Raw genomic sequence first — 27054 nt, 5'->3', positions numbered from 1 at the left:
CTCAGGGCCTGCTGGCGGTGCTGCTGTAACGGCTTCAGGTTCACAGGGGAAACCACCCGCAGTGGGAAACGGGACAACGGTGACGACGGGGCACATCCGCTCTCCCTTTGGTACCTGGTGAATTCCTCCCGCCCTCCGGAGCCGACCTCCGGGACGCAGCCCTTGGAGGCTACGGATCTGCGCCCCCTTGGCCCTCAACGACCGGCGGAGAGAACTCGCCCCGTGGGGTCTGGGTGGGGGGTGCGGGCTCCGCGGGGCTCACCTGTACTGGAACCTCCTAGGGTTGCGCCGCCTGTCCCGGCTGTTGTGGTAGTGTGGACACGCGTAGCCCTGGCGACACAGGCGTGGGGGCTTCGGGCACTGCTCCGTCTTGTAGCTGCCCAGCACGAAGTTGGCATCTGAAACACGGGGTCCGCATGGGAAGGCGGCTGTGTGAGGTCGCGAGCTCACCGCAGCCCGGCTCGCGCCACCCAGAGGAAGTGCCCGCGGCCACAATCAGGAGCGGGGCGCCCACACCCGCTATGGCCTGGGGAGCCCTGAGGACCGCAGGGCTCGCTCAGACATCAGCAGACCAGGCGATGCCTCCGTGGGGCGAGGAGGACGCGGGGGTGCGGGAGCTGCTGGATGCCGGGGCTTCACACCTGCTCACGGGAAGGCCTCACGACACCAAACATACCAAGAAGCCCTGACACACACACTTTAAAATGGTGCATTTTAACTCTGACGTAGATGATGGGGCTTTGGGCAATGAGGGCATGTCATGTCGGCTGGGGACAGATGTCCTGCTGTGCTGGGGACCTGTGCACACGGAACTCCCTGCACCTTCCCATCAGTGGAACCTAAAACTGCCTCCAAAATAGGTCTACTTTTTATTTATTTACTTTTTTTAAAAAAAGATTTTATTTATTCACAAGACGCACAGAGACACAGGCAGAGAGAGAAGCAGGCTCCATGCAGGGAGCCCCACATGGGACTCGACCCCGGGTCTCCAGGATCACACCCTGGACCAAAGGTGGCGCTAACCCGCTGGGCCACCCAGGCGTCCCTAGATCTATTTTTTTAATGGTTAATTTCACATTCTCTGCAACTTCTATCAAAGCAAAAACAAACAAAAAACCACCGGGGTTGTTTAAAAGCAAGAAACGATGAGAGGAGATTCCTAAAGATTGTGCTACTCTGGGGCTGGCTAACAACCGCCCCCCACCCCTGCCGCCCCCGCTGCCCCGCCCGGGAGCCTCAGCGGCCCTCTCCAACTCCAGCCACGCCAGTTCAATTTGAAATGCGTCACCCGGGACAAGAGAGGGAAACCGCAGGGCAGGGCAGGGGCGGAGGGGATTGGGGAACAAAAAAAAGCCCATTTTAAGAAAATAGAAATCATAGAACACGGATTCCCGAGTGTCAACCACGTGCCTCATGCGGATACAGGGTCTGCCGAGCTCCGCGAAGGCCGCAGAGCCGCTCGCAGCAACCAGGAGACACGGGCTCCCTGGCGCAGGCGACGCTGCTGTCGCAGCCGCGGCTCTGGCCCTGTGGGCGGCGCGTCTGCGCTCTGCACACACCCGAGCATCCTAGGGTGAGAAGGGACAGGCACGCCACGATGCCCGGGAGGAGCCCGGCACCCGCGCGGGCCTGAAGCAGCCCGTCTGAGGAGCTACGCCCTGGTGTTTCCAGCTGCGTGATAATGTGGAGAAGGCACAGCCACCATAGCAGCGCCAAGGGCCCGCAGTCACCAGCAGCTGGGGCGGCAGCGCGAGCCGGAGGTCGCTGTTCGGGCGGGCGCGACAGGCGTGCCCAAGGGAAACTGCGGTCACCACCTGGTGACAGCATATGGACCTCGGGTCCTTGGTTGTAACATGTGTCAAGTGGGTGCAAACGGGGCGGGGGGGAGCCCTGTGCTACGGCAGCCTTCCCTAAACCTAAGCCCCCAAAACGAAACCTGCCAATTAGAAAGCCAAGGTCCACGTGAGCCCAGCTTTGCACGAGAAGGCCCGGGAGGCGCTCTGCCCGCTGCGCCACCCCTCCCCGGGCGGCAGCTGACTCCACCAGCATGAAGGGCAGGGCAACCGTGCGGACCAGACGCCTGGGCGCAGATCCCACCCGGCCGCCACTCCCCGAGGGCCCGGGGTGATGTACCCCACTGGGGACTCAGTTTCCCCATCCAGTCTACAAGGGAAGGCAGCGAGGCCCACCATGCGGCCACTCTCCAAACAGACGAATGCCTCCCTGCCCACCATCCGCAGCAGCCTTGGGGTTACCTTGCCACCGGGGGTCCTCGCCCAGAATCTTCTCGATCATGGCCTGGCTGGCCAGGACCCCAGGCTGCAGATCTGGGACGCCATCCCCGCCGCACAGCTGGCCATTATGCAGGGCTTCGTGGGCCTGCAGCTCCCTGCAACCAGAGCACACAGCGGGGGGGGGGGGGGGGGGGGTCAGCTGGCCTCCCCGAGGGGAGGGAACCGCGCAAGGCTGACATGCCGCGGACCGCCCGAGAGGCACAGGGCCAGTGGCCCTGGGGCGCATCCCCGACCCAGGACTACAGTCTGCGCCCTGGATCCACTGCCGTCGGAGCTGTTTAGGGAGGACTCGCCGCCCCCCCACCCGCCCGAGGGCACCTGGCGCTCAGCCCCACGAGCTCCCGGAGCAATGAGGCCAAGGGAAGGACACCTTCTCGTCAGGGACGAGCTCAAGGCCGAAGACGGAGCGGCTTCAGGCAACGGTGCCTGCAGCCCCGGGGGATGGCCGGCGCCCCCTGCCCCACACACCTGATGTCGCACACGGGCGGCCGCAGGTCCAGCGGGCCGTGGGCAAAGGCGCAGTGCAGCCCGTTCTTCACGCAGTGGCCCCGGGCGTCTGTCTCATGGATGCATGTGCCTGTCTTGTAGTAGCGCAGGTGATACTTGCGCTCGGTGTCCCCCGTCGTCCGGTGCAGGTACGGACACCTGGGAGGCAGACGGGCAGACACGGACCACCTGAGGCCTCAGGGCAGGGGGACGCCCTCCGCGCCGACCTGCCCCCTCCCCGTCAGAAGCTGGCCAAACGCCTGCTGTCACCGCAGGAGTGCCACCTGGGCAAGACCCCCACTGGACTCGAGGCCTGTTCCCGGGGCACCCCGACCCCCACAGAGCCCTCAACTACACACGGAAGAAAAACACGACCCCAACTTTCCCCGAAAATCTTCCCTAATCGGGCTCTAAACGCGGGAACGCGAAGCTGCCTCTGGATGCAGCCGTGTCCCTCGCTTTCCTGACCAGCGTCATCCGATGAGCGGTTGGCGGTCACCCCGTCCCGCAACAGGGGCTTCTGGGGACCCCCTGAGGGAAGGCGGGGGCCGGCAAGGTGCAGGGGATGCTGGGGGGACCAGGGTGAAGCAGGGGAGGGGCAGAGTCATGGGGGGCACCAGCCCCTCACTCCCAGGGGGGTCCACGGGGCTCCCTGGCAGCACAGGGCTCAGGCGGGGGGGGGGGGGGGCGGCCGGCACCCGGGGAGCTGGGTTCCAAGCCCACCTGCAGGTCGGTCCCTCCAGACGGGAGCCATAGACACGGAAAGGGGATGTGCACGCAGAGGTGAGAGGGAGCTTGTCCCTGCCTGTCCCCTCCAGCAGCGGCCACTCCCGCCACGCGGCCACGCTCACTCTCAGCCCCTCGCCCCTACGATGAGGAAAGGCAGGCCCAGCCCTCGCAGGGGCAGGGGCGCCACAGACCTTCCCGAGCCCTGGGGTGCGTGCAGGCCGGGGACCTACCCACAAAGGCCAGTGGAGGGGCTTCTGGGAGGATGAGCAGCGCTGGGGCCACATGTGCGCCAGGGAGCAGGTCAGCAATGGAGGGGGTGTCTACAGGGCACCCCCCGGCCTCGGAAAGGAGGAAACCCTGATGTCCTACACCGCAATGCAGCCTAAGGACGCTCGCGCACAGGGAAGCCGCGCACTGACGGACAGACGCTGGACGCGGCCACTCTCGGGGCGGCTGGGGGACAGGGCCCGGGCCGGCGAGTGGAGTGTGGAGCACATAGCGGATGCTGGCTCAGGAGCGGGGATCTGCTCCCTTCAGGCAGGAGCAGGCACACGTCCCAGCGGGCCCTGCTGCCGGTCACAGCGGACACACCGCACCCGGGACCCGGGGGGACGGACGGGACGCCCTCGGATGGCGGGCCCAGGGCACGGCGGGTGCACAGCAGGCGGTCCCCCAGGGACCCACAAGACACAGGGCAGGGGAGGACGCAGGGAGGCCCCGCTGCACAGATCGGAAGAGGTGTCACCACGTCACACCTGCAGGTCCAAGATGGGACTGCGTCCCCGGGGAGCAGAGGCAGCGGGTGCGAGCGGCTCCTCCGTGCAGGCGTCCGGGGTCCAGGCCACCTTCCCTGCCCGGCTCAGCTGCGCCCGGATACCCCCACCCCTGCTCTCCCCCTGCCCGGCTCTGCTGCACCCTGACCGCCCCCCTCCTCACTCTCCTCTGCGTGTGCACAACGCCCTGGTCTGTGACTGGGTTTGGGGCAGCCAAGTGGCTGAGGCTGTCATGAAAAGTGGTGCCACGTGGACTGCCTGCCCTGCTTTCACGGAGCCCAGAGCCCAGTCCTACCCCTGAAAGATCTCCCCGGGTGTGACTCGTTCCACCCAGCACCAATCAGGTGAGGCCCTTGGTTCTCAAGCCAGCTGCCACGGTTGGTGGCCCCATGTAATTAAAATGCGGTTCCATCAAAGGCCTCATGTAGGGGCACATGCTCTGGAAACCATGAACCGGGCTGGGGCTGTAGGGATGAACAGACCAGAGGCTCAACACTGCCCCCACACCTCCAGGGAACCCGAGCTTGTCCCCCTCCCTCTGGCAACCCTTGCCTGAAACAAGAGTAGAACCGCCAAGGTGGGTCGGCCAAGCAAGGCAGAGGGGCCACCAAGCTTACACCCACTGGGTGTTAGCACTGGCCCAGAGCACAAGGGGTGTGCATCAAGAGCCCGGAAACGGTGATCTAGGTCCACGTGGGCGCCTCGGATCCCACCTGCAGGAGGATCCCAGCTCACGCTGCTGCTGGTGCTCTGGGGCCACCATGGCGGGGCAGTGCTGCTGGGCTTTAAGGGACACTCAAGGGCAACCCGACTCCCTGCCGGCACCCAAGGGGCTCACACAGAGGTGAGGGACACCAGAACACAGCACAAAAATAACTGGGGTGCAAAATGGAACAGGTCAGGCTGCCCGGCGGTCACGGAACACGGGTGATGACAAATCCGAACGAAGAGAAGGCCCGTGGGCAAAGACAACGGGGGGCAGGAGCCAGGGGGTGGACAGCTGGGGCTTCTGGGGAGAATGCTGACCGTGCCCATCCCCTCAGCCTTGCACCCCATCTCTGGGCCCCCAAGCCAGGGCAGTGACCTAACAGGGACCCTCAGGGCCAGCAGCAGGCCCATGTCCTTCCTCTGTGCCCACAAAGCTGCCACCGCCCTGGAAGACCGAGGCTCCACTGGCCTGGGGGGGCTGTGCCGGGGGCTTCCTCCAGTCACCTCCTCCACCCCTGCGCCTCCACTCTCCAGGGCTCTCCCACCACAATCCCCTCCAGCTGGCTAACACATCACCCCCACCTTCGGCTGCCGACTATTCGGCTGACGCTCAGGACCTGCCCTTGGCCTTCGCCTCAGCCCAGAAGCCTGAGCAGAGTTCTGTAAGACCAGCTACCCTGCAGCGAAACACGCCCAAAGCCGAGGGCCACGGACCACGCACACAAGGGCGCCTTTCCACACAAGCGTCAGCCTGGAGGCAGGGGTGGCGCGGGAGACTGTGACCCAGCGAGCAGCCTGGCCCAGGGCCTGTGTCCCCGGATACCCCAGGGGCAGGGAGGAGGGGGCTGTGGGGAGAGCCAGGCCCGCCAGGAGAGCCCTGCAAGGACAGGGCCACGGGCAGGGGTCGGGCCCGCGTCCTCCCAGGCCAGGAGATCTGTAACTGGGTCTGGAGGGCCATTGGCCAGGGACGGGGTGCAGGAGGAGGTCGGCGGAGGTCACCACCTTGTACCTTAAATGGCTGGGGGGGCTTGTTCTCCCCGCAGACCCCTGGGCAGCCCCACGCTCTTTACCCTCGGAGCCCACCTCTGCGAAGGCACCTGACCCTCCCCGGGGCGCACACGTGATCTCGGGCAGCTGGAGGGCCAAGCACACCCCGGTTCCAGGTGCGACCACCGGCACTAGCCCTGGGGGGGAGCTGGGGTCGTCGGCACCCAGTGGCTGTCCCCGAGCAGCTTCCAGCACGGAGCCACATCCCAGAGGATGAAAACCCACCGCAGAGGAGTCGCCTTCCCTGAAGCCGGGCCAAGGAGTACCTGAGATGGGTCCCACAGGTGGGAAGGCCCGCAGCCGCAGCCCCAACTCGCAGCGGAAGCCCGCATCGCGGGCCCTGGAAGGGGCAGGTCCACCAGAGCAGGTCAGGGAGGCGCCTGGGAGCCAGGGCCAGCCTGGCCAAAGGGGGCATGCCCAACAAGAAAAGGGGGTGATGGTAGGGGCGCCCCTGCGGAGGGGAGATGACAACGGGAGGTCAAGGTGACACTGGGAGCGCCACGGGGGTGAGGGGGGCCCTGGAGGGAGGGGTGATGGTGAGAGGGAAGGGGTGACAGCAAGGGGAGGCAACTGGCAGCCTAGTGAAGGTGGAGCTGGTAGGGGCCCCAAACCTCCTGGGGGCATCCTGTCCCACCCCACAGCTCAGCCTGCACGGAGAACAATGCTGGATGCTGTATCACGGACGACGCTGGAGGGTTTTGCTCTCTTGTACTGTTCGTGTCTTAAAACAACAGTTGGTAAGACATGTGCCCCAAGCGGAACTTTTGAGAATCCACAGACGGAAACGAGGGGAAGGTTCTGTCCTGGCTCTGAAAGGGAGCATCTACTTACAAATTCCCCGACGATACTGCATGATCAGAATACGTAGACTGATGGGTCAAACTTGGGGCCACCCCACGGCAGGGGATGAGAAAGTCCCTCTCCCATGGAGCTGAGCAGCAGCGACTAAGGACAGATCCAGAGGGGAGGCATCGCCCTGCCAGGCACTTCCTAAAGGGCTGAGGCTCAGGACAACTGGCAAAGTCTACTCACACTCGCGTGCCTGCCCACAGGACGCACCCGCAAAACGTCTACCAAGCACCGCACTTCCACTCATTCTGATTCTGTGATGGCCTCCGCGTCACTTAGACCACAGGTTACTATTTCTGTAACAAACAACCGTATTATTCAATTACTGAGCCCGGCTGAAACGACCATGCAGGTGGGTGTCGGCTGCAGATGCTTCATCCTGTGAGGACTGGATGCTGCCTGATGTCCAGCAAAGGGGCCGAGTCAATACCAGGACATCCAGACTCTGGAGCCCTGAATAGCTGTCCAGACACGCTTTGTGCACATGCATGAAAAGCATCAGTGAATACTGCCAGTCGGTCCCTTGTACTGGGCTCGGGGATGGGGTCAGACATGCCGGTGGCTAAATCCCCACACAAGGGTCAAGCAGCAGTGGCCCCCCCCATCAGTGACTTGGGACCCAAGGCTCGGGGGGGTGACTGATGCCAGGCTTCAGCGAGGCAAACACATCTCTTGTGAGGACATGTTTTCAAAAAACATCAGCTCGGGAAGCAATGAAACAACATCCTTTTAAAACTTTACAGAAGCGGAGGCGTGGGTGGCACAGTCACTAAGCGTCTGCCTTCGGCTCAGGTCACGATCCCGGAGTCCTGGGATCGAGGCCCGCATCGGGCTCCCTGCTTCTCCCTCTGCTGCTCCCCCTCTTTCTCTCTTCCTCTCTCTCTCTCTGTCAAATAAATAAAATTTTAAAACTTCAAAGAAGCATAACACGGTCTTAACGGAGGAGGAGCTGGGCACGTTACTTCAGCAAGCTTCAGGCTGCCTTGACGACGAGCCCATTTAACTACCCGGTATGGAACCAGAAATCGCTCAGGAAGCGCATACAGTTCATGACACCATCAGGGATGAAAAGGTTACTGCCCGGCCCGAGCAAGTCTGGAAAACAAAGGGCCAGGGACACCACTCTGCTCTCCGTTCAGCAGGGGACAGCAGCCCTGGACGGGGAGCATTCCCGGAGCGCCAGCTCCTGCTGCAGGCTGCAGGGGGAGCCTCACAGACGCCCCACACCAGCGCCGGGTCTGAACAGAAGGGCACCAGCTGCTTCTGAGCCCCGGAGCCGGGTGTGGCTACCCCACGGCCGCGCACAGCCGAGCTCGGCCGTGAACAGCCCAGGAGAGAAGAGCGACAGCTCGGGCCACCGAATCCTGCACGCTCGGGAGCACACACTGACTGCGCTTGCCTGTTTCCCAGTTTCCATGTTGCTAAATAAATACATCTGTTCGTAACACCACGGAGAAACTTGTAAGAAAAAACCCAACCAAAACAGAACCTCGGTTTCTTAGGCTCGAAGAGCGCTCAGGGAAATGGCAGCCCGCAAAGGGGACAACTGTCCCAACCATCTTTAAGAGGTTAGATACGCAACCCGCAGGAAAGATGACGATCGCGACACGACTGGCGCGGTGTGAGCGAGCATTCCAGCACATTCGTGGGTCGGAAAACAGCCGACCAGCCGAAAGCTGCGCCTCACCAGGGTGGGTTCCGAGGCGGAGAACGCGGGGAATGGGGAACTGGGTGGAACGTGGGCGGGGCAGCGGCTGTGCACCCTGCAAGGGGGCCCCAGACTGCAGGCCGAGGCAGCCACAGCCTGCCCCCCACCGGCGGCCGCGGCAGGCTGCGGAGCGCGGCGCTCACTCACTCGTCGCCGTCGGGGCACACGCCGCTGGCCTCGTCGTACTTGGAGCAGTACACGTCCGGGCTGTAGTTGAACGTGCCGTCCCGCCTGCGAAGCGGTCTGCGCCGGCGCTGATTTAGGAAATGCCAATGGAAACAGGTAAATGGCCTGTGCTGGGCGCACTTGTGCTGCACAAACAGGGCGCACTGCTCTGTCCTAAACTCCTTTAGATACCTAAAAAGACAAACAGCGTTGCGGGTCGCTTCCGCCGCCACCGCCGCCGGCGGGCGGCCTCGGGGACTCGAGGGCGGGGACCGGACCCCGCAAGCCGGGTGCCCCAACCTCAGGAGCGGCCGCCCCTCTGCAGGCGGGTGACCCCAAACGGCCGCCCCCGTCCCGGAGCGTTCCTCGGGGCGCAGGCAGCCAGCCACCCCGGCCCGAGGTGCGACCCCTCCTCGACTCACGGGCGCCCCCACCCCGCCCCCGGGCCCCGGCGCCGCAAAGCGACCCAGGCCCGCCGCGACCCAGGGAGGCAGCCCGAGTCCAGGCGGCCGCGCTCCCCCCGCCCCCGCCCCCGCCCCCCAAGGTGCGACCCCGCGGTGCCGTCTCCCGCCCCGGGGCAGGCGCCCCTCCGAGGCCGGGCGGGGGGCGGGGGCGGGGGCGGCGCGGGGCCCCAGGCCCAGGGGCGCGGGGCGCCGGCCGGGAGGCGCAGGGGCCGCCCCCGCCCCGCCGCGGCCCGCGCGGCCACTGACCTGTAGTGGGTCGGCTTCTCCGTCTGCGGGGGGGACCCGCTCAGCGCCGCCGCCGCCGCTTTCGAAACCGACGGCATTTTCAGTCAAAACAATGCAGCGCGCATGCGCCAGGCGGGCCCGCCCCCGCCCCTCCGGATCTCCCCCCGCGCCGAGCCCCCCGCGCCCCCGCCCCGCCCCGCCCCGCCGACCCCACACAGACCCGGCTACGGTCCGGCTGCGCGGGGACACGCCCCCAGCTCCGCGCCCCGCCCCCGGGGCACGACCCGCGCCCTGCGCCCCCCGCCGGCCCTCCCCCCGCGCTCCCTCGGCTCCGGCTCGCCCTGTGGCGCCCTGCGGCAGGTCCCCCGCGCGGGCATCTCGCGCCCCGAGCCCGGCTGGGAGCGGGGGCCGCAGGGGCTGGACGCGGCTGCCTGGGGCCGCATGTGCGAGACGCGGGCCACAGCCGAGGGCCACCCTGCTGTCCTCGGAGGGGTGCGAACGGGGCCCCAAATTAGATCGTGGTCTCGGCTGCCCCAAGTGAGCGTACGAAACTTGTTTTTCATTGTACACTTTAAGTGAGAGACGGAACAGCATGTGGATTATGGATCAATAAGGCGGACTCTTAAAAAAAAAAAAAAAAAAAAACCGCGAGCGGCTGAGGGTCCAGGTGGCGTCAGCGGGAGGGTGGGGGGCTCGCAGGGGAGCAAGCCCCAGCTGCAGGGTCCTGGCTCAACGGACCCGTGGGGGGGCAGGACGTGCACTGCAGGAGGGAGAACCTGGGCCCAGGACACAGTTTGGTGAATATGTGGCAGGAGACATTTTTGAAAATGTTCAACCTGGCTCGCAATTAAAAATTTTCTTAAAAAGCAAATTAAAATAAGTTAGAGCCCATGGAGTGGGCAGACAGGTTCCGAGCAGAAACCCCCAATGCTGGTGAGCCCGAAGACCGCGTGGCTGAGCAAGATGAGCACAGTACAAAAACAGAGGAAAGACAAAGGATTTAGTGACACGTCCACTTGCTGTGCTGCTGCCCCTTGGCGGGGCCGGCTCACTGTGGCCAGCTGGCCTCAGTCTTCCTCTGCCTCCTCTGGCTGGTGACAAGGCCCACCCACGTCTGAAGCCACACGTCCCAAACCACATAATCCCAACTACAGCACCAAAAGCAGTACTACCCACCCCAGTGTTTTGAAAAGCTGTGTATTTATAAGCACAAAAAATAATCGGGAAAAGTCAACAAGTTTCCACGTGTTTTTCTCTAGGTGGCGGGATTATTACGGTTTCCGATTCTCTTCCTTCTGCTTATCACAGTGTCTAACTTTTCCAAATAAACCACATGGCTGTTGTCCTATGAGAATTTTAATTAAAATAAAAAATGATTTTTATTAGGTCTGACCTTTTTTTATTCTCTGCAGGAACCAGAGAGAGAAAAATCAGGGTTCAGGTTTCAATGACTGTTGCTCAAACAGAACAGTTCCCCATCAAACAGATAACCACATGTTCACATAGAGAAGGGATGGCTCGGATATTTGTTCCTGCCAGGAAAACAATGCAGCCTGAGCTACGTCAGGTCAATCTTTCCACACCTTGGTCTGTCTTTCAGTAAGGGACATACTTGTATGGATCCCACTTCCCTGCCAAGCATGATTTATGAGGTGGGAGGGATGCGGAGACCCCGGGGAAGCCAGCACACTGCCAGGGAGCCAGCAGCTTCACACACCTGAAGAAAAGAACTCTCCAGGTGACTTTGGCACCAGAGACGTGCGGACAAGAAGCCTTCCACGAGAGGCCTAAGCAAATACAAGCTTCCTTGTGTGCATCTTGCATTTAATTCACAATTGCAGTTTCTTACTAAGCAGTCCTTGAGAGTGTGATCATTTAGATGCCTAAAAACACTCCCTGCAGTTTCTCAAAAGACATACTTCTCAGTCTCAACTCTACTCAGAAAACTGTTACCTTGCTAAAAATAAAAAAAAATCTGTAGAGCTGAGAAAGTTCATCATTTCTGGCACTGTTTGTAAATCCCACAAAAATCGCTTCTCGGCCTTTTGGCTAAGATCAGGTGTAAATCCCACAAATACCACGGAGACTTCTTTGCTCGGTTCCTACTTACTCTGGGGAAAAAAAAAAAAAACGAAGGAACTGAAAAGGACTCAAACAGCCTCCCTTTTTGGTTTTTTGGTGTGTGTATGTTTTTTTTTTAATAAGATGCAAAAAGGAGGGAGGGGAAGAGGACTGGCTTAATGCCACGTGACCAAATCAAAAGTGTCAGGTTGTTAGTCCGTGAAAGTGACATCCAATCTACGCACTCCGGTAGGCCGCGAGCTGTGAGGCCGGCCCGCGACGGTCTCGGAAGGCGGGTGACGCACCACCTGGCTCCCCAGTGTCACCCGGCTGGCCCTGGAAACGGGATGCTGTTGCAGCGGGGCGCGCCGCAGACCCGGCAGCACACGAGGCGGGTAAAACCTCCACTGCGGATCTGAAAAGGACCCGTCCTTCGGCCGCGGGCGCCGGGCGGCGCTCGGGTGCTCCACGCCGGGGCGCTCGGTCCGCGCGGGGCGGCCTCCGCGAGCACCCCGCTAGCTGCGCGCCCGCTCCCCGGCCGCAGCTCCGGGCTCCCGCGCGCTGTCCGCGGGCTCCGCCGCCTCCTCGCCCAGCACCCGTCTCAACCACCGGTCGGTGCCGGTCTCCTGCCGCAGGAAGCACCAGACCACCAAGGCCATGAGGGTCAGGCTGAAGGGCAGCACCCGCCACCAGGGCCGCTGCTGCCCCTGCCCCAGGGAGTGCTGCACCGACCAGCGCGCTGGGTGCGCCCTACTGGACGAGAACTGGATGGGGCGGTCAGCCTCGTCCTCCTCCTCGCCCTCGGTGGCGCGCGGCGACCGCGGGGTTCGGGAAGCCCAGCGCACGAACCTCGCCGCCCGGACGGCCCTGGAACAGAGACAGCCGTGAGCGCGCCCGCCGCCCGCCCCCGCCCTCGGCGCCCCCGACGAGCCGCCCCGCTCACCCGGCCGCTGGCGCGCACAGGACGCCGCTCATCGCGACCCGGCCTCCGCACTCAGCGGCGCGGCCCGCTTGCGTCACTTCCGACGCGCGAAACCGGAAACCGGACGCCGTTCGAGGCCTCCGTTCACGACTCCCGAACGTGGGCCCCCTCGCGCGGCGGAAATGACGCGTGCTCTCAGGCGGCCTCTTCCGTCGCAGCCGGCCGTCCCAGGCTGGCCGCTAGGGCATGCCGGGAAATGTAGTTCGCCCGCTGGCCGGCGGGGACGGAGCCTTGCGGTGCCCGGGTGCTGAGTCCGGCTGCAGCGAGGTCGCGGGCGCCACATGCACCCCGGAGCTCCGGGCCGCTGCGGAACGGCGTCCAGGCGCAGTGCTCCACCTCGGGCCGGTCCCGGGCTGCAGCAGGCTCATGCACGGTCCGGGGGGGGCGGGGACCGTGACCGCGGGCTGTCCCGGGGCTCCCGCTCTGCCCCGAAGGGGGCTGCTGGAGCTCTCGTCCTCGGAGCACACCCGCCTTGGCTCTGCTGCGCTTTCCTGGCGGAAGACCCCGCGGGGCGTCCGGGCATCGTCACGGTCGTGCAGGGGGTGGTGCCTCGGTGTCTCCAGCAGATTCGCTGCGTCCGCACGCGGCATCCGTGCCCCTGGAGCTCCCCTTTCCTGCACCTGCGCCCGGGCCCCGCCCCCGCCCGGGGACAGCCCGGACTGTGGGGCCAGGGTGGCGGCTGTAGATGTTCCCAGCTCAGCAACATCTGGGAGGCCCCCGCACGCCGGAACGGCCCCTCCTGCCCGCGGCAGCTCCGCTCCCAGCCCAGGACCGTGTTGGAGCTGCTGTGTCAACAGAGGCACCTGTGTGCCGGGTCCCCCTCCCTGGGCCCCACCCCACCTGTTCCACCCCGGCCGCGCAGCCTTGCCAGAGAGAGCAGCCCACGATAAGAAGAAAATCGAGAGTTTGATCCGGATCCGAGTTAGGAGAGCTGCCGGGAAGCGGACCTTCTGGGGGGAGGAAGTGCGCTGCACAGTGAACTGTCTGCACGAGTCTTGTGCAGGTTTAGATCTTGTAAAAGCTCCGAAGGTTGCAGGTTAGGGTATAGGCGAGAGCTGTGGTGTTAACACTGAGGAATGCGGCCCCTCGGTCACAGAGCACACGTGTGACGCAGGTGTGGGCAGGCGTCCTGACTGGGGAGGCCTCTAAGGTAGCTCCCCGCGCGCATCAGGTCTTTATAGAGACCTCCTCTCTCTCCTTGGCCTCGGCCTCGGAAGCCCACCTGCAATCACCGCCGAGCCAAGTGGTGCTCGGGAAAGCCGGGCACCCTGCAGGGGGGACTCCTGCTGTGGCAGGAAGGGCCAGCGCGGAAATCAGCACTCAGAGGTTCTGGTGGAGCTGCCCGCTGAGGCCGCAGCAGCCGCCTGGAGGATGCTGGAGGGCACACGGGGTGGGGGGAGGGAAGGATGGGTGACAAGACCTGGGACAAGTGACCTAGCCTCTTGAGCCTGCGCGTCCGCAGGTGTGGCTGGCCTGCCGGGTGCTCCCCTGGCATGCTGGTCCCCGTACCATGGGGGATGGGACGGCCTGGAGGCGGCGGAGGCCCCCCCCCCCCCGACTGCCGCGGGCCCTCGGGGCACCCTGGCTAGGGTCTGGGAGTAGTGGGGCATGCTCACAGTCCAGAGCAAGCAAATCTGGGGGCACCCACAGGGCCGTGGGTCAAGCTCTTGGTGAGCAGGGAATGCACCTGAGATTCCCTCTCCCCGTCCCTCTGCCCCCCTTGCCGCACATGTGCGCATGTGCACTCTCTCAAGTACATGAATCTTAACAAGGGGCACCCTGGGGGGAATCAGGTGGTGATCCCGGGGTCCTGGGATGGACTCCCCAGTGGGCTCCCTGCTCCATGGGGAGCCTGCCACCCCCCCCATTCCCTCTGCTGCTCCCCCTGCTTGTGGTCTCTTTGTCAAATAAATAAAAAATAAATCTAAAATCTTAAAAAAAAAAAAAAAAACAAATCCATGTGTCCAAATGACCCCTCCTCTGTCCCCAATTGCTGCTGCCCCTTGGCCTCAGCGGTGGGTGAAAGCACTATGCGAGAGACAGGTCCTGTAGCATCTTTCTTTTTTTTTTAAAGATTTTATTTACCTGAAACAGAGCGCGAGGAGGGGGGCGGGGATAGAGTCCATGCTGGGCTGGGGCTGGCCGCGGGCCCTCCTGTGGGATGGAAGCGACCTGCGAGGACAGCAGTGCACCGGGCCGCCGCGGGGCCACGGAGGCTCGCGACAGAGCCGACTGTTCTGTAGCCGCCTCTGAACCCACAGGGTGCGGACAAGCCCAGACTCCAGATGCACCCAGCAGCTCCCCCTGTGCCAGCCGATGGGAGGGACGCTGGCCCCCCCACACTAGGCTGGAGCCTCCTTCCGGGTGGGACGCGGGACGCGGCAGGCTGCTGTACCGGGCTGAGCTCTGTGCCCCCAAATTCACGCTCACTTGGAGCCTCAGCACATGACTTTATTTGGAAATAGGGTCTCTGCAGGGGAAGGTCAAAGGAGGTCCCCGGGGCCAGGCAGGCCCAGATCCAGGGACTGCTGTCTTCCGAAGAGGACACGTTGGGGAGGCCACGGCCGGCAGGTGGAGACATGCCGGGGAGCAGCTGGGATTGCCAGCCACCCCAAGGCGGGCAGAAAGGCCTGGAAGGGAGCCTCCCTGGGCCTGCGGAGGGCGGCCTGCCCACACCCTCACCTCGGACCTGGCCCCCGATGGAGCAGCGCTTCCCACTGTGGGAAATGCCCGGTGCTGGTGCTCCGTGGCGGCGGCCCGGGACTCGGGTGCAGGCAGCAAGCAGCCCAGGCCAGAGCCCCTCAGCCGACACCCTGCTCCTTTTTTTTTTTTTTAATTTTTTATTTATTTATGATAGTCACAGAGAGAGAAAGAGAGGCAGAGACACAGGCAGAGGGAGAAGCAGGCTCCATGCACTGGGAGCCCGACGTGGGATTCGATCCCGGGTCTCCAGGATCGTGCCCTGGGCCAAAGGCAGGCGCCAAACCGCTGCGCCACCCAGGGATCCCCGACACCCTGCTCCTGAGGCGCCCCCAGCAGGTGCTGGGTGACAGGTGCCCCCGGCCGCCAGCACCACCCACAGCCTGCACCCCTCCCCCCCCCAGAGCCGAGCCAACACCTCAACCTTCATTATCTCAAAGCACACAGACGAACCTCTCTGGGGTCTAATGCCTCGCTGACGGGGGGGAGGGCCCAGCCCTGGTGTGCCCAGTGCCAGGACTGGTTGGCGGTAGTGCCACCTGAGAGCTGACATATTGGGGCTATTGATTTTCCCCCAGGAAGATCAATATGGGGGCGTGGGGACGGGCAGGTCCAGGCCTTAGGAAGAACAGAGTGTTTTCCCCGGGGACCGAGGCCTGACAACAGGGCTGGGGGGGGAGCCCCAGAGGGCTTGGCACCGCCCACAGCGGAGCTGGCCGGGAGCAGGTGCTGGGGCCTGTGTGGGGCGCAGCCCGGCAGCCCAAGGGCCTCAGTCTCCCCAGCCCCACTGCAGGGGTCCCAGCAGGCCGCAGGAGGCTCGGGACGCCTGCATCCCTTGGCCTGGCCCCGGCCCCCAGCACCCAGCTGGACCTGTAAGGGCAGTGATTCTGGGAAAGTGCGTCTCTCCAGGAACCCAGGGTCCCCTCAGGCCGTCATACCCCAACCGAGCCCCGTCAGTGACAAAAGCCAGAGTTCAGCCTCCACCTGCTGGACTCCTTCCTGGGCTCACCTTGAATGTGGCTCGGGCTCGGGAGGGGCCAGGGTGGGGACGATTCACTGACGCCCCAGGCTGAGACCTCACATCTGCTGCTTCGATCCCTCTCATGCCCGTCTCCCTCCTTTACTCCCTCAGGCTGTGCTTTGTGGACAATCACTGACGGCTGGGACTAGTGCAGTAGCACCCTGCCTGGTCTCCAGGCTCAGGCCTCCTTCGTCCAGATACCCACCCCACACTGTGCTGCCCACATTCCTCTTCCTAAACCTTTATCTGCTCTGGTGTGTCCCCTACTCTAAAATTCTCTGTCCCAGGGACGCCTGGGTGGCTCAGCAGTTGAACATCTGTCTTCAGCTCAGGGTGTGACCCCGGGGTCCTGGGATCGAGTCCCAAGTCGGCCTCCTGCATGGAGCCTGCTTCTCGCTCTGCTTGTGTCTTTGCCTCTCTCTGTGTGTCTCTCATGAATGAATAAATAAAATCTTTAAAACAAAACAAGATTTCCTTGTCCTAGGCTGGGGTTTCCTACTTGGTCTCTGGTCAGGCAGAAAAAAGCACCAAGATTGTGCCCGCAGGATCGGACCGGGCCTGGCTCTCTGAGGCCAGTCTTCCCGTGGCTGCGCCAGGGCAGGTCCCCTTGCTCCACCGACCGCGGGCCTGCGGCAGAGGCCAGAATAGAGGCGGCCTGGGGGCACGGGGGACACGGGCCCTTGGGAAGGGCGAGCCCTCTCGGGGAGAGCCTCATCCTCACCCGGAGATTCGCCTGAGCCCCAGGGGCACAGGTGCATGGCCGGGCTGCCCGGGCTCCCGCGGCTGCAGGAAGGGCCAACCCACAGCCCCTTGCACGGCCACCTGGCCCCACGTTGCAGTGGACGCTTGGCACTGGGGGTGTCCAGCGGCTGCTGAGCCCAGGCGGAGGGCTTGGACCAGCCCTGGCGTGCCACACAGCCCCCAGCCGCCGTGCCCGGGCCTGCGGTGGCGATGGCGGCCTTTGCTGCACGAAGTGGCATGTCCACCGTCCCTGGAGACTGGAGCGAGGACATGTGCGGGGCACCAGGCGCAGGGGTGCCAGCTCCTGGTGGGCTGGGCCGTTCCCTGCGCGCCAGCAGACCAGCCAAGCACAGGAGGAAGCGCCTCCACCGGTCCCACAGGAGGGGACGTTCTCCAGGGCAGGGCCGCTTCTCACCTTAGAGCCCCTGCGCTGTCCAGCCAGGCAGGGCCTCCGCGAGGGCTGGAGCCCCCACCCAGATGGTGCCCCGGGGTCCCTGCGGCCTTCCCTGGGCAGCCGAGCCAATGGCACCAGCACCCAAGGGCCCACCCCCACCTGGCCCGGCCCTTCCAGAGGAGCAGCAAGGGTGCTGTGGCCGCTCCCTGAGGTCCTGGGCTGTCCCCACAGGGCTGACGCGGGGCTGAGCCGGGTCAGAGGGGAACAACACCCCATGGCCAGCGCCACAGTATCGTCGAGCCCTGCGTCTCAGGGCAGAACTGAGGTGGCCCCGAGGTCAGGTTCTGGGCCCCAAGGTGCACACATGGCTCGGACCCTGGGGTGGATGACTGGAGTCCCGGCCTCACCCCGGGACGTGGGGAAGGAGCCGTGATGACCAGCGGGCCGTGACCCACAGGCCGCAGCGAGGCCCAGTGAGCCACACAACCCCGGGGTCTCCCTGTGTGGGCCCTGCGCAGGTAGACCACCGGGTGTCAGACCCCAACAGCTTCAAGGACCCACCGCGGCAAGTCACTAGTCTGGCCCAGGTGGGTCCCTTGCCTGGGGGTAGATGCTCCTCTTCCCTGTCACGTCCCCAAAGCTGGGCGTCCCAACTCTGAGCTCCTACACTGGGCCCTCCAAGCACCCCGTGTGTATCAGGGTGTCACCAGGTGGGAGGGAAGCTGTCTCCTGTCTGAAGGGCCCAGGCAGGGCTGGGGGGGCAGCCCTGGAAGGGGGAGGCCGTCGCTGGAGGGGAAATGGGGCACCGGGGCATGCCAGGGGTGGGGGGCTGCCGTCCTGGCCACGGATCCCGGGCAGCCCTCCAGCAGCCACCACTTGAGCCTCAGAGGCTGGGACTCAGGCGCCGGGCGGGCTGCTAGGGGGGTGCGAGGCACCTCGCAGAGGCCACATCCGGTGAAGGGCTGTCCCCCCAGACTTATGTCCACCTGAACCTCGGAATGGAACGTTACATAGGGACTTTGCTGCTGAGATGACCCGGGTGGGCCCAGACTCACGCGGGCGATGGCCGTGCGCCGACACAGGCGGAGGCTGCAGTGACCAAGCTGCAGCCCCACTCCCTGCCCGGACCAGGCCCCCGGGGTCCCACAAAAGGCGGTGAGCGGCAGGAGGGGGTGCAGCGGTGCGGGCCGCAAGGCCCAGGGAAGGAGACTGGGGGCCAGCTTGGACCTCGGGGGTGAAGCCTGTGTGGGGGAGCAGAGGCTGCAACACCCCCGCAGCTCTGGATGGGGAGAGCGACAGGAGGCTGGATGCGGGGGGGGTCAGTGGTGCAGGGTCTTCCTTACAGCCATGCCTGGGGCGGGGCGGGCCGCAGCACCTGGGGGGACCCGGTGCTGGGAGGGCCCTTGGGGGAGGCCTCCCTTCCCAGGCCAGAATGGAGCACCGTTTACCCAGAGAACCACGGAAGCAGGATGTCCTCTAGAGAAGGCTACTCCAGAAGTTAAAATAGCATGAAATTTAATTTTCCGCCTATTTGACAAGGCTTGGTCTGGGTCCCCATCAGCGGCTGAGATAAGGGTCCTCGGCCCCGGGTGTGAGCCAGCTGGACCTGCAGCAGACACTCCACGGTCCCCGGGCAGGTTGGGGCTCCCCCCGCAGGGCCCTGGTTGCTGGGCGCTAAAGCAAACGGGCTCTATTTGCCCAGTCTGCGATGACAATGCCGTCACCAAATATTTGCCAGCCCGGCAGGTCCCAGAGCCCGGCTATAAATGCTTGGGCCCAGGTGGAGGTGGGCCTGCCCCGCAGGAGCTGCAGGCCTCAGCAGGTAGGAGCCGGCCTGGGCGGTGGCCAGGAGGGTGCTGGCACTGGCCACAGGGGTCCGCGCCCCCCCCACCCCTCCCGGGAAAGCCGGGGCCTCCTGGCCAGGTGGGCTGTGCAGGACCCCCCCAGGACGGCCGCCCGTGGAGCTGGGGGTGCGCATAAGGGAAGGGGCGGGGCTGGGGAGGGAGGGAGCCAGAGGCTGGGGTACGCCCCCCTCCCCCACAGGGAGACGGTGGGAGGGGGCCCTGCCCTCCCCAGGTCGCCTGACTCTGAGCAACGCCAGGACTCGCCCAGCCTCCCTGGGGTGGGGGTTCTGACAAGCTGGGAGCCCCCTCTCCCTCTCCTCAGCGCCCTCCCTTTCTTCTCTTCCTGCCAGGGGGCAATGGGGGCATCCCGGCTGCGAGCTGCCCCGGCACTCATCCCCAGGAGCCACGGTCACCTCCCCCAAGTGCCACCCTGCCCACCTCGCCCTGGCTGAGCCGCAGACCCACACACCTTCCCTGCATCCCATCCCCCCCCAAACCCCGGGGTCCCGGGTCTCTTTCACCCGCCTGGGCAGGGAGGGCAGGAAGCCTGGGGCCGGCACTGCCTTCACTATGCCCCGCGGCCCTGAGCCTGTCCCCGACCCCCGAGGCCTCCAAGGCCACCAAGGCTCTGGGCCCTGGACCTAGTGCCCTGGTCTAGGCAGCCAGGCTCGGCTCCCAGGGGCCACCTCAGGGGGCAGGCCCCTGGATGCAGAACCGTCCCTGCACCCCTGCGGCGCTCGGCCCCCAACATCTCTCCAAACCTGAACCCCGGGGCTTCTGAACACGGCGCCGTCCAAGCGCAGGGGGGAGCGACGGCTAACCTGCCCCCCTCTGCCTCCTCCGCAGCCACACCTGCTGTCCCCGGAGCTCAGGCTAAGGAGATGGCCGCGGGCGTGATCCGGCCTCTCTGTGACTTCCAGCTGCCCCTGTCCACCCGCCGGCCCTTCCTGCCCCCAGACCCGGAGCCCCAGGGCCCTTCTGAGGACGAGGACGAGGACGAGGAGGAGGAGGACGAGGAGGAGGACGAGGAGCAGCCGCAGGCTGAGGGGCTGGGGGGCCACAGCCCGGCGCTCCAGGCCTCGGGGTGGGCCCCCGAAGCAGCCCCTCCAGGGCCCAGCAGCCCCGAGACGCCCCTGCAGCTGCTGCGCTTCTCTGAGCTCATCAGTGGCGACATCCAGCGGTACTTCGGCCGCAAGGACAGGGAGCAGGACCCGGACGCCTGCGACATCTATGCGGACGACAGCTCGGCCCGGGACCCCCAGGGTGCTGACGCGGCACGCCTGGCCCCCGGGGGGCCCCCAGACGGCGATGAGGCCGCGGAGCCCGGGGTCCTGTCCCCCAGGGGTCCCGAGGGGTGCACGCGTGGGCTGGGGCCCCTGGCCGAGCTCTTCGACTACGGGCTGCGGCAGTACCCGGGGCCCGGGGCGCCCGGCCGGTGGCTCAGGCTGGAGCGCAAATACGGCCACATTGTCCCCATGACCCAGAGGAAGCTGCCTCTGTCCTTCTGGGAGGAGCCGGCCCCCAGCCCCCTGGGCCTACTCCGCCCCGGCACCCCTGACTTCAGCGACCTGCTGGCCAGCTGGGCAGTGGAGACGGGCCCTGAGCTGCCCGGGGGAGGGGCCCCAGCCCTGGACGGCGCGCAGCTGGCCGAGGCCTAGCGAGCGGGCCAGGCTCCGTGGGGCATGTGGGGGCGGCACACGTCTCCTTCCCTAAGGTGTGCGGACTGTCACTGCTCTCTCTGGAGCCACAGGGGCCTTGCGACCACGCTGGCCTACCTGAGGACAAGTCAGCTCAGGTAGGGGGCCTCCTGGGCCGTCCGGGGCCTGGAGCTGCCACCACCACAGGCCACCTGGGCAGGGAAGGGGCAGGAGCTGCAGTCCCAGGCACCCCGGCCCTTAGCCCTCGGAGTTCTGCCCCCAGGAGGGGAGGACCGGGCAGGAGCCCCGCACCCCAAAGGCTGTGGGCTCAGGGGGTCTACACACTGCCTGCTCTGTGCAAGGCCCATGTGCCCCCCAGAGCAGCCCTGAGGTCCCAGGTGGGCAGCAAAGCTCTCCCCACTGCCTGCCCCCCTGGCTGGTCCTAGGGCGGCCCCTCCTCCAGGCCCCGCGGCAGGTGGCAAGGCCAGCTCCTGTGGGATGAGCAAGGCTTTTCTTGGAGGCAGGAACAGGGGTGCTGCCTGAGTGTGTGAGTAAACACGCTGTTTGCTCCCTAGATTAGGGCAGGAAGAGCCACTTCCTCTGCTGGCCACCGTGTAGGTGTGAAGGGCACACTTGGCGGCCCAGGGCCAGGGGCCGAGGGACCCCGAGCCTGTGCCTGCTGACCCTCCAGGGGGCTGCACAGAGCAGGTGGGGCCCCGGGACACCAAGGCCTGGGCAGGACGACCTGTGGCTGGGCGGGGCCCGGGCAGGCGGGAGCTGCGGGATGCTGGGCGTGTGCCCCTGAGCCCTGGGTGCGAGCTCGGCACTCTGACAGGTACAAGAGCTGACACATTTATTTCTGAGAAAGGGGCAAGGCTGTGAGCCGGCGGGCAGGCCCCCAGCCGAAGGGCTTCTTCGAGAACGTGCTCGGCCTCCGCGGGGCCACCAGGCTCATGAGGACCGCCTTCCACTGAAGCCACCTGCCCGGAGACGCAGCTCAGGCCCACCGGCCTGGGGGCCTCCCCAGCCCCGCCCCAGGCCCAGAGGGGTCCCCGGAAGGTGGCTGCCCACTGCACCCCTGCCCACCTCACGGTCTGATACATGCCCCAGCGGTTCACGGAGACCGCCTCTCCCAGGGCCGAGTCCTTGATGAAGAACTGCTGCCTCCCCAGGGACACAAGGACCCTCCTGCTGCCCAGCGTCAGGGCCCACGGGCCCTCATCACTCTGCAGGCGCAGGACACTCTCCCGCAGGCTGGCCATCTCCTCCATGCACTGCAGACAAGGGCACATGAGGAGCGGCCCGTGCAGGAATGCAGGAATCTGGCCGGATGGGACAGGATGGGACGGGACAGGGCAGGACAGGACGGGGCAGGACGGGGTGGCCAGCAAGATTTCTCTCTCCGGAAAACCAGGCTCTTATCTAGCAGGAGACCCTGCTGGGGCCAGACGTGCAGACACAGGGATGTGGGGAAGCCCAGAAGTGGGTGCCGGGCCGGCAGGGGTGAGGGGCCGGGAGCCCCCTGGGGCCTCGGGGTGGGGTGGGCACAGGGCTCCTCTCACCAGCCTGGTTTCTGTATTAAACTTGAGGTTCTGGATGGTTCTGTTGTCCTGGATGCTGGTCTCCAGTTTCATTATTTGGTTCTGAAACTAAAGGCAGCCGCTGTGTGTTGGCCCGGATGCAGCGAGTCTGCCCGCCGGTCAGTGGCCCCCGCCCAGTCACTGGGGGCAGAAGCCGGCCTCTAACACGTGGCCCTGGCCCCCCGGTGGGGACCAGGGGCCTGGCCAGCACTCAGGCCGGCTCCTGTCCTGTGACTGCCCACCCCCAGCACTCGGGGCCGCAGGCCAGGCAGGTGCCCCCACTTCATGCCGGCTCTGTGAGCCCCTCGACCTCGGGTGTCTGGGGCCCCCAGGAACCCCAGTGCTGGGGGTGACAGGCACAGGGGCTCCAGGGGTACCGTGGCCAGCTGGCCCTGGATCTCGGCGATCTTCCGCCCAGGGTTTCCCTCCTTGAGCAGCTGCACAGATGAGAGCACCGCAGCCAGCTCCTGCCGCATGGCCTCGAAATCAAACTCTCTGTGGGAAGAGGAGGCTCTGCGTGGGTGCGGCCGGTGGGGAGGAGGGCAGGACTGCAGGGGTGCAGGCTCAGTGTGGCCTCCTCTGCAGGGGGACCTGGCGGTCCCCAGCGGGGGACAGAGCGCAAAGCTCAGGGGTCTGTGTGGGCTGTACCTGGTGGGGGTTCCCAGGGCTGGGGTGCAGCAGGCCGTGAGCCCAGCAGAGCTTGCTGCAGCCCTGCAGGCCAGGGCCACGAGCTGGGGCCTCACCTGGCTTTGCCCTCAGCCGAGATCCTGAGGTCTGAGTCACTCTTGCGCAGGACACACTTGTCGGAGACGGCCTCTATCTGCAACAGACGCAGGGTGGGCGGGTGGCCCGGGGGCGGAGCAGGGCTGAGGGTCCGCGGCCCTGGCCCTCACCCACCTGCCGGGGCAGGCTGTCCACTCGCTCCCACACCTCCCTCAGATGCGCCTCGACCTCCTTCCGACACTGGACCAGGCCTTCCAGGGATTTCTGCTCCAAGCCTTCCCACTCCCTCTTGGCCTGGAACACAGACCCCAGTGAGGACCGAAGCTGGGGGCCGGAGGGGGGCCGACAGGTGGATGGGGCCTCCTGGAGCCAGAATTGGACCCAGCAGGGTGGAACCTGTGCAGCCGAGCGCTCCACACGGTCCGGGCAGGATGCTGGGGCGGCACGGCCAGCTGCTCTCTGGGGACCTGGCTGCTCCGGGCAGCGCCACCAGGCTGAGCAGAACCACATCCGTGAGGCCTGGCTTGGCCCCCGCCACCCAGAGTCAGCAGCGACTGGGACCGCCAGCCTGCCCGTGGCCGCAGGAGAGGGGCCTCGGGGAGGCCGGGGGCACCCGCCCCAAGGTCACAGTGGACACGCGTGCGCAGCAGCACGTCCTGCGTTGCCCAGCAAGGTGACGACCCAGAGTCCGTCAGCTGACGAATAGACAAACTGGTTGCACACTGTCTGGAAACCCTTGTAGGAAACATCCAGAATAGGCAAATCCACAGAAGCAGGAGGCAGAGCAGCAGGCAGCAGGGGCCGCGGGGTGGGCTGTGCCCACAGGCCACATGGGGCTTCCCGTGCGACACCAGAGATGGGCAAGGGACATGGCGGGCAGTGGTGCAGCCTGAGCTCACGCGGAGCCACGGAGCCCCACGCTTCAAGGGTGGATGCTCAGGCGCGGGGACTCCAGGTCAATGACACGGTAGCAAGGAGGGGGAAGAGCCCGAGGGCAGGGCCACCTTGCCGGCCACCCCCCACCACCACCCCCCCGGCTCCGTGTGCACCTCACTCAGCCGCAGCCTAAGCATCTGTTCCTGCAGGTCCAGCCTCCAGCTCAGGGCCACGAAGTGGTCACTCAAGTCCTTCACCTGCTTCCCCAGCTCAGCCAGCGACTCCTCCAGGGCCTGGCTCTTTTCTCGGAGCTGCAGGGGAGGTGGGGATGGGCTGAGTGTGGCCGCCTGGGGAGGGGGCACCCCGCGGGGAGACTGACCCGGCCCCACACCCTCACCAGCTGCAGCGCGCCGTGGGCCTCCCGCTGGGCCAGCTCGCCAGCCAGCTGCATGGCCGCCAGGCTCTCCTGTACATAGGCAGCCAGCTCCCCGGCCCGGCTCTCCTCCGCCTGCCCCTTGCTGTCCCTGCGGGTCGGTTTTGAGATGGACTGTCCCTCAGCTGAGGCTGTCCCCTCGCAGGCGGGGCCAAGGATGGGGCCTGACAGCTGGCTCCAGACCGTCCAGGGGACCCCAGGGAGCAGAGGGTCGTGCAGGCTCCCCCGCGGGGGAACAGGAGGCCCCCCAGGGGCCGTGCTGCCCCGAGACTGGGCGAGGAGGCCGGGCTCAGGGGAGAAAGGGGCCTCAGACACGCACCAGGCCTCCTGCTTGGCCAGCAGGATGCGGTTCAGTGACACCTGGTTCTGGTGCACGAAGTTGGTCAGCTGGATCACGGCCTGGTCCAGGTCCCGGCACTGTTCCAGCAGGCGGCACTCTTCCTGCTGCTGGGCAGGGGTGGCCCTGAGCCCCCGGGGCCCCCAGCCGTTCCCTGGAGGCCTCCCGCTGCCCCTGCAGGGCCCCGAGCTGCCCACCTCCTGCTGCCCCTGCAGGGCCTGCGCACGCTCCTCCGCCAGGTCCTGAAGCCTCTGACACCTGCTGTCCAGCTCCCCCCGCAGGCTGCTCTCGGCCTTTAGCCGGGTGCTCTCTGAGGCCTTCATTCTCTGTGGGGAGACGGGCCCCGCGTGGTGAGCAGGGGCGTGGGGGGCACAGTCCAGCCGCAGACCCACGGGCCCCCACCTTCTCCAGAGCCAGGAAGCTCTTCTGCAGGAAGCTGCACAGCTTGGCCTCCCTTTTCAGGAAGCGGAGGCTCATCTCCTCACCGAGCTTGGTCACCTGGGCCTGTGGGAGGTCAGCATGGTCACCATGTGGTCTGACTGTCCTCATCTGTCCCCTGCTGGCCCGCCCCCAGCCCCCGTGTCATCCGGGACTTGTTTTCTTGCCCAACCACGTCCGTCATGGAGGGCCCTGGGCACTGTGTCCCCCGCAGCCCCCGAGCCGAGCAGAGCTGGGCCCACCACACCCTCCCCAGGGTGGAAAGCAGGCAAGGCCAGGGCCACACGTCCCCCCAGAGGGCCAGGCCAAGGTCATGTGGGGCCCGGATACACCTGGTGCTCACACGGACCGCCAGATGCCACCCAGGGAGGGGGTCACAGCAGCCTGAGCCGGGAGCCTCAGTCGGGGAAGCTGAGTGAATATGAGGGCATGCACACGCACACACCACGCCCTCGTGCTCCAGGACCAGAACGGGCCCCTCTCTCCTCCCCGCCTGCCCCCTTCCAGCTGCATCAAGGGTCCGAGTGTGCTGGAGATGAGGAGTGAAGGCCGGCGGACCCGCTCACATGGCCGCAGGGCAGGGGCACCCAGAGGCCCCACCAGCCTGGCACCCCATGCAGGCTGGTCTGCAGGAAGCAGGGGGGCGGCAAGCCGTCTCTGTGATGAGCCCAGGGCAGATGTTTTAAGTTCATGGGACGCGGGGTCTGTGTCACAGTTCCTGGGCTCTGTGCTTACGCTGCCAAAGCAGGAGTGGACGTGAGTGGGTGTGGCCACGTGCCGATAAAACTTTATGAAAACAGGTGATGGTCACCGTTTGCTGACCTGGGCCTGGAGGGCACATGGGGAATAGGCAAGCTCTCCACGTGCATCCTGGTGTGCCAGGAATCCCCAGGCCCAGCGCCTCCTGGAGCTCCAGGCCGTGGCGGTGGGCAATACCTCAAGGGAGCCAGAGCATGAGCTTCCTGACGGGCACCAGGAAGGGGGAGGCCATGGGAGCTGGGCAGCCAAGCTATGTGGGCAGCAGCTGGGGAGCACGGCCGGCGCCCCCGCCCTCCGTGTGCGTACCGCGATCCCTGGCCTCTGTTTGCAGAGTTGTGGGGGCTGCGTCTGGAGGCTGCCTCCTGTCCCCTGCCCTGCCTGCCGGGGTCTCATGCAGGAGGGGAACCTGCAGCGGCCCAGGGGCAGGGCCAGCCCCCAGAGTGACTGACGAAGGGGCTTCAGGGCTACGCTGTTCTATTTCCTGATCTGGGTGCTGGTCACAGGACGGGGACAAGGACCAGTGGCGGAGATGCTGCCAATGGGGGAGCTCCCAGGATAAAAGACGAGCTCCGTCTTGGTGCTGCCCCAGTCGGCGCGGCCGCTGGGTGCCTGAGGTGTGGCTTCTGTGACTGAGAGGCCTCAAACCTCAGCTGATTTCCAGACGGGGCCACTCGTGGCTGGGGGCCTTGTGCTGGACCGCACAGGACCTAGGGGTCACCCCCGGGTCCCATGCCGTGGGCGGGGCGGGGGCGCTCGCTGGCCTGGCTGCCCAGATGCCAGAGCCCTGCCGGCCCCCCTGGTACCTGCATCCTGGCCACCTCACGGTCCACCCTCCTGCTCGCCTCATCCTGGCTCTTCTGCAGGGCGCTGCAGGCCGCTTCCCGCAACTGCTCCTCTTGCTCCAGCTTCCCAGCCAGCTCGGCCCACCTAGGACAACGGTGGCAGGTCACAGCAGCGCAGCCGGCCAGGGGGCCCGGCTGGGGAGCAGCAGGGAGGGTGGCGGGGATGTCAGCCACTGGAGTCCTTCCCAGGCCCGGGCCCACCCACAGGCCAGCTAGGCAGGAGGCCCCCACAGGGAGG

The 27054-nt window shown here is 65.6% G+C and overlaps 4 protein-coding genes across 9 annotated transcripts in view; 1 reads left to right on the top strand and 3 right to left on the bottom strand.

Moving 5' to 3' along the window:
* The window catches only part of UNKL (unk like zinc finger), a 29682-nt gene extending 20075 nt beyond the window's left edge, over positions 1–9607 (bottom strand). For 4 of the 5 annotated variants that reach the window (XM_038540844.1, XM_038540837.1, XM_038540839.1 and 1 more), the window contains exons 1-5: positions 9470–9607; positions 8742–8951; positions 2763–2939; positions 2256–2389; positions 263–398 (exon numbers count right to left, since the gene is read on the bottom strand). In XM_038540844.1, the coding sequence (XP_038396772.1) occupies positions 263–398; positions 2256–2389; positions 2763–2939; positions 8742–8951; positions 9470–9546 (734 nt within the window). In that variant the 5' untranslated portion in view covers positions 9547–9607. The remainder of the gene's footprint in view (positions 1–262; positions 399–2255; positions 2390–2762; positions 2940–8741; positions 8952–9469) is intronic. The other variant, XM_038540840.1, reaches the window with a different exon arrangement.
* Positions 9608–10788: 1181 nt separating this feature from the next.
* C6H16orf91 (chromosome 6 C16orf91 homolog) lies at positions 10789–12575 on the bottom strand. The gene is made up of 2 exons (XM_038540836.1): positions 12453–12575; positions 10789–12376 (listed from the first exon to the last, which is right to left on the bottom strand). The coding sequence occupies exons 1-2, from the start codon at positions 12482–12484 to the stop codon at positions 12025–12027; spliced, it is 384 nt and encodes a 127-aa protein (XP_038396764.1). The 5' UTR covers positions 12485–12575; the 3' UTR covers positions 10789–12024.
* Positions 12576–18874: 6299 nt separating this feature from the next.
* PERCC1 (proline and glutamate rich with coiled coil 1) lies at positions 18875–22443 on the top strand. 2 transcript variants are annotated; one of them, XM_038540834.1, is made up of 3 exons: positions 19156–19169; positions 19542–19599; positions 20038–22443. In XM_038540834.1, the coding sequence occupies exons 2-3, from the start codon at positions 19548–19550 to the stop codon at positions 20847–20849; spliced, it is 864 nt and encodes a 287-aa protein (XP_038396762.1). In that variant the 5' UTR covers positions 19156–19169; positions 19542–19547; the 3' UTR covers positions 20850–22443. The 2 variants fall into 2 exon arrangements, with proteins under 2 accessions (XP_038396763.1, XP_038396762.1); XM_038540835.1 differs by lacking the exon at positions 19542–19599 and having other exon boundaries at positions 18875–19169.
* Positions 21665–27054, bottom strand: part of CCDC154 (coiled-coil domain containing 154) — a 7696-nt gene continuing 2306 nt past the window's right edge. Inside the window, exons 7-18 of the mRNA XM_038538940.1 lie at positions 26778–26901; positions 25180–25281; positions 24975–25103; positions 24760–24887; positions 24405–24531; positions 24181–24318; positions 23306–23425; positions 23152–23228; positions 22786–22903; positions 22391–22477; positions 21915–22102; positions 21665–21808 (exon numbers count right to left, since the gene is read on the bottom strand). Coding sequence (XP_038394868.1) covers positions 21682–21808; positions 21915–22102; positions 22391–22477; positions 22786–22903; positions 23152–23228; positions 23306–23425; positions 24181–24318; positions 24405–24531; positions 24760–24887; positions 24975–25103; positions 25180–25281; positions 26778–26901 — 1465 coding nt within the window. The 3' untranslated portion in view covers positions 21665–21681. The remainder of the gene's footprint in view (positions 21809–21914; positions 22103–22390; positions 22478–22785; positions 22904–23151; positions 23229–23305; positions 23426–24180; positions 24319–24404; positions 24532–24759; positions 24888–24974; positions 25104–25179; positions 25282–26777; positions 26902–27054) is intronic.

This window comes from Canis lupus, chromosome 6 (assembly GCF_011100685.1).
Source record: "Canis lupus familiaris isolate Mischka breed German Shepherd chromosome 6, alternate assembly UU_Cfam_GSD_1.0, whole genome shotgun sequence".
In the NCBI taxonomy this organism is placed as follows: domain Eukaryota; kingdom Metazoa; phylum Chordata; class Mammalia; order Carnivora; family Canidae; genus Canis; species Canis lupus.
Note: the sequence above shows the minus strand (reverse complement) of the source record. Positions and strands in the feature narration are given on the sequence as shown.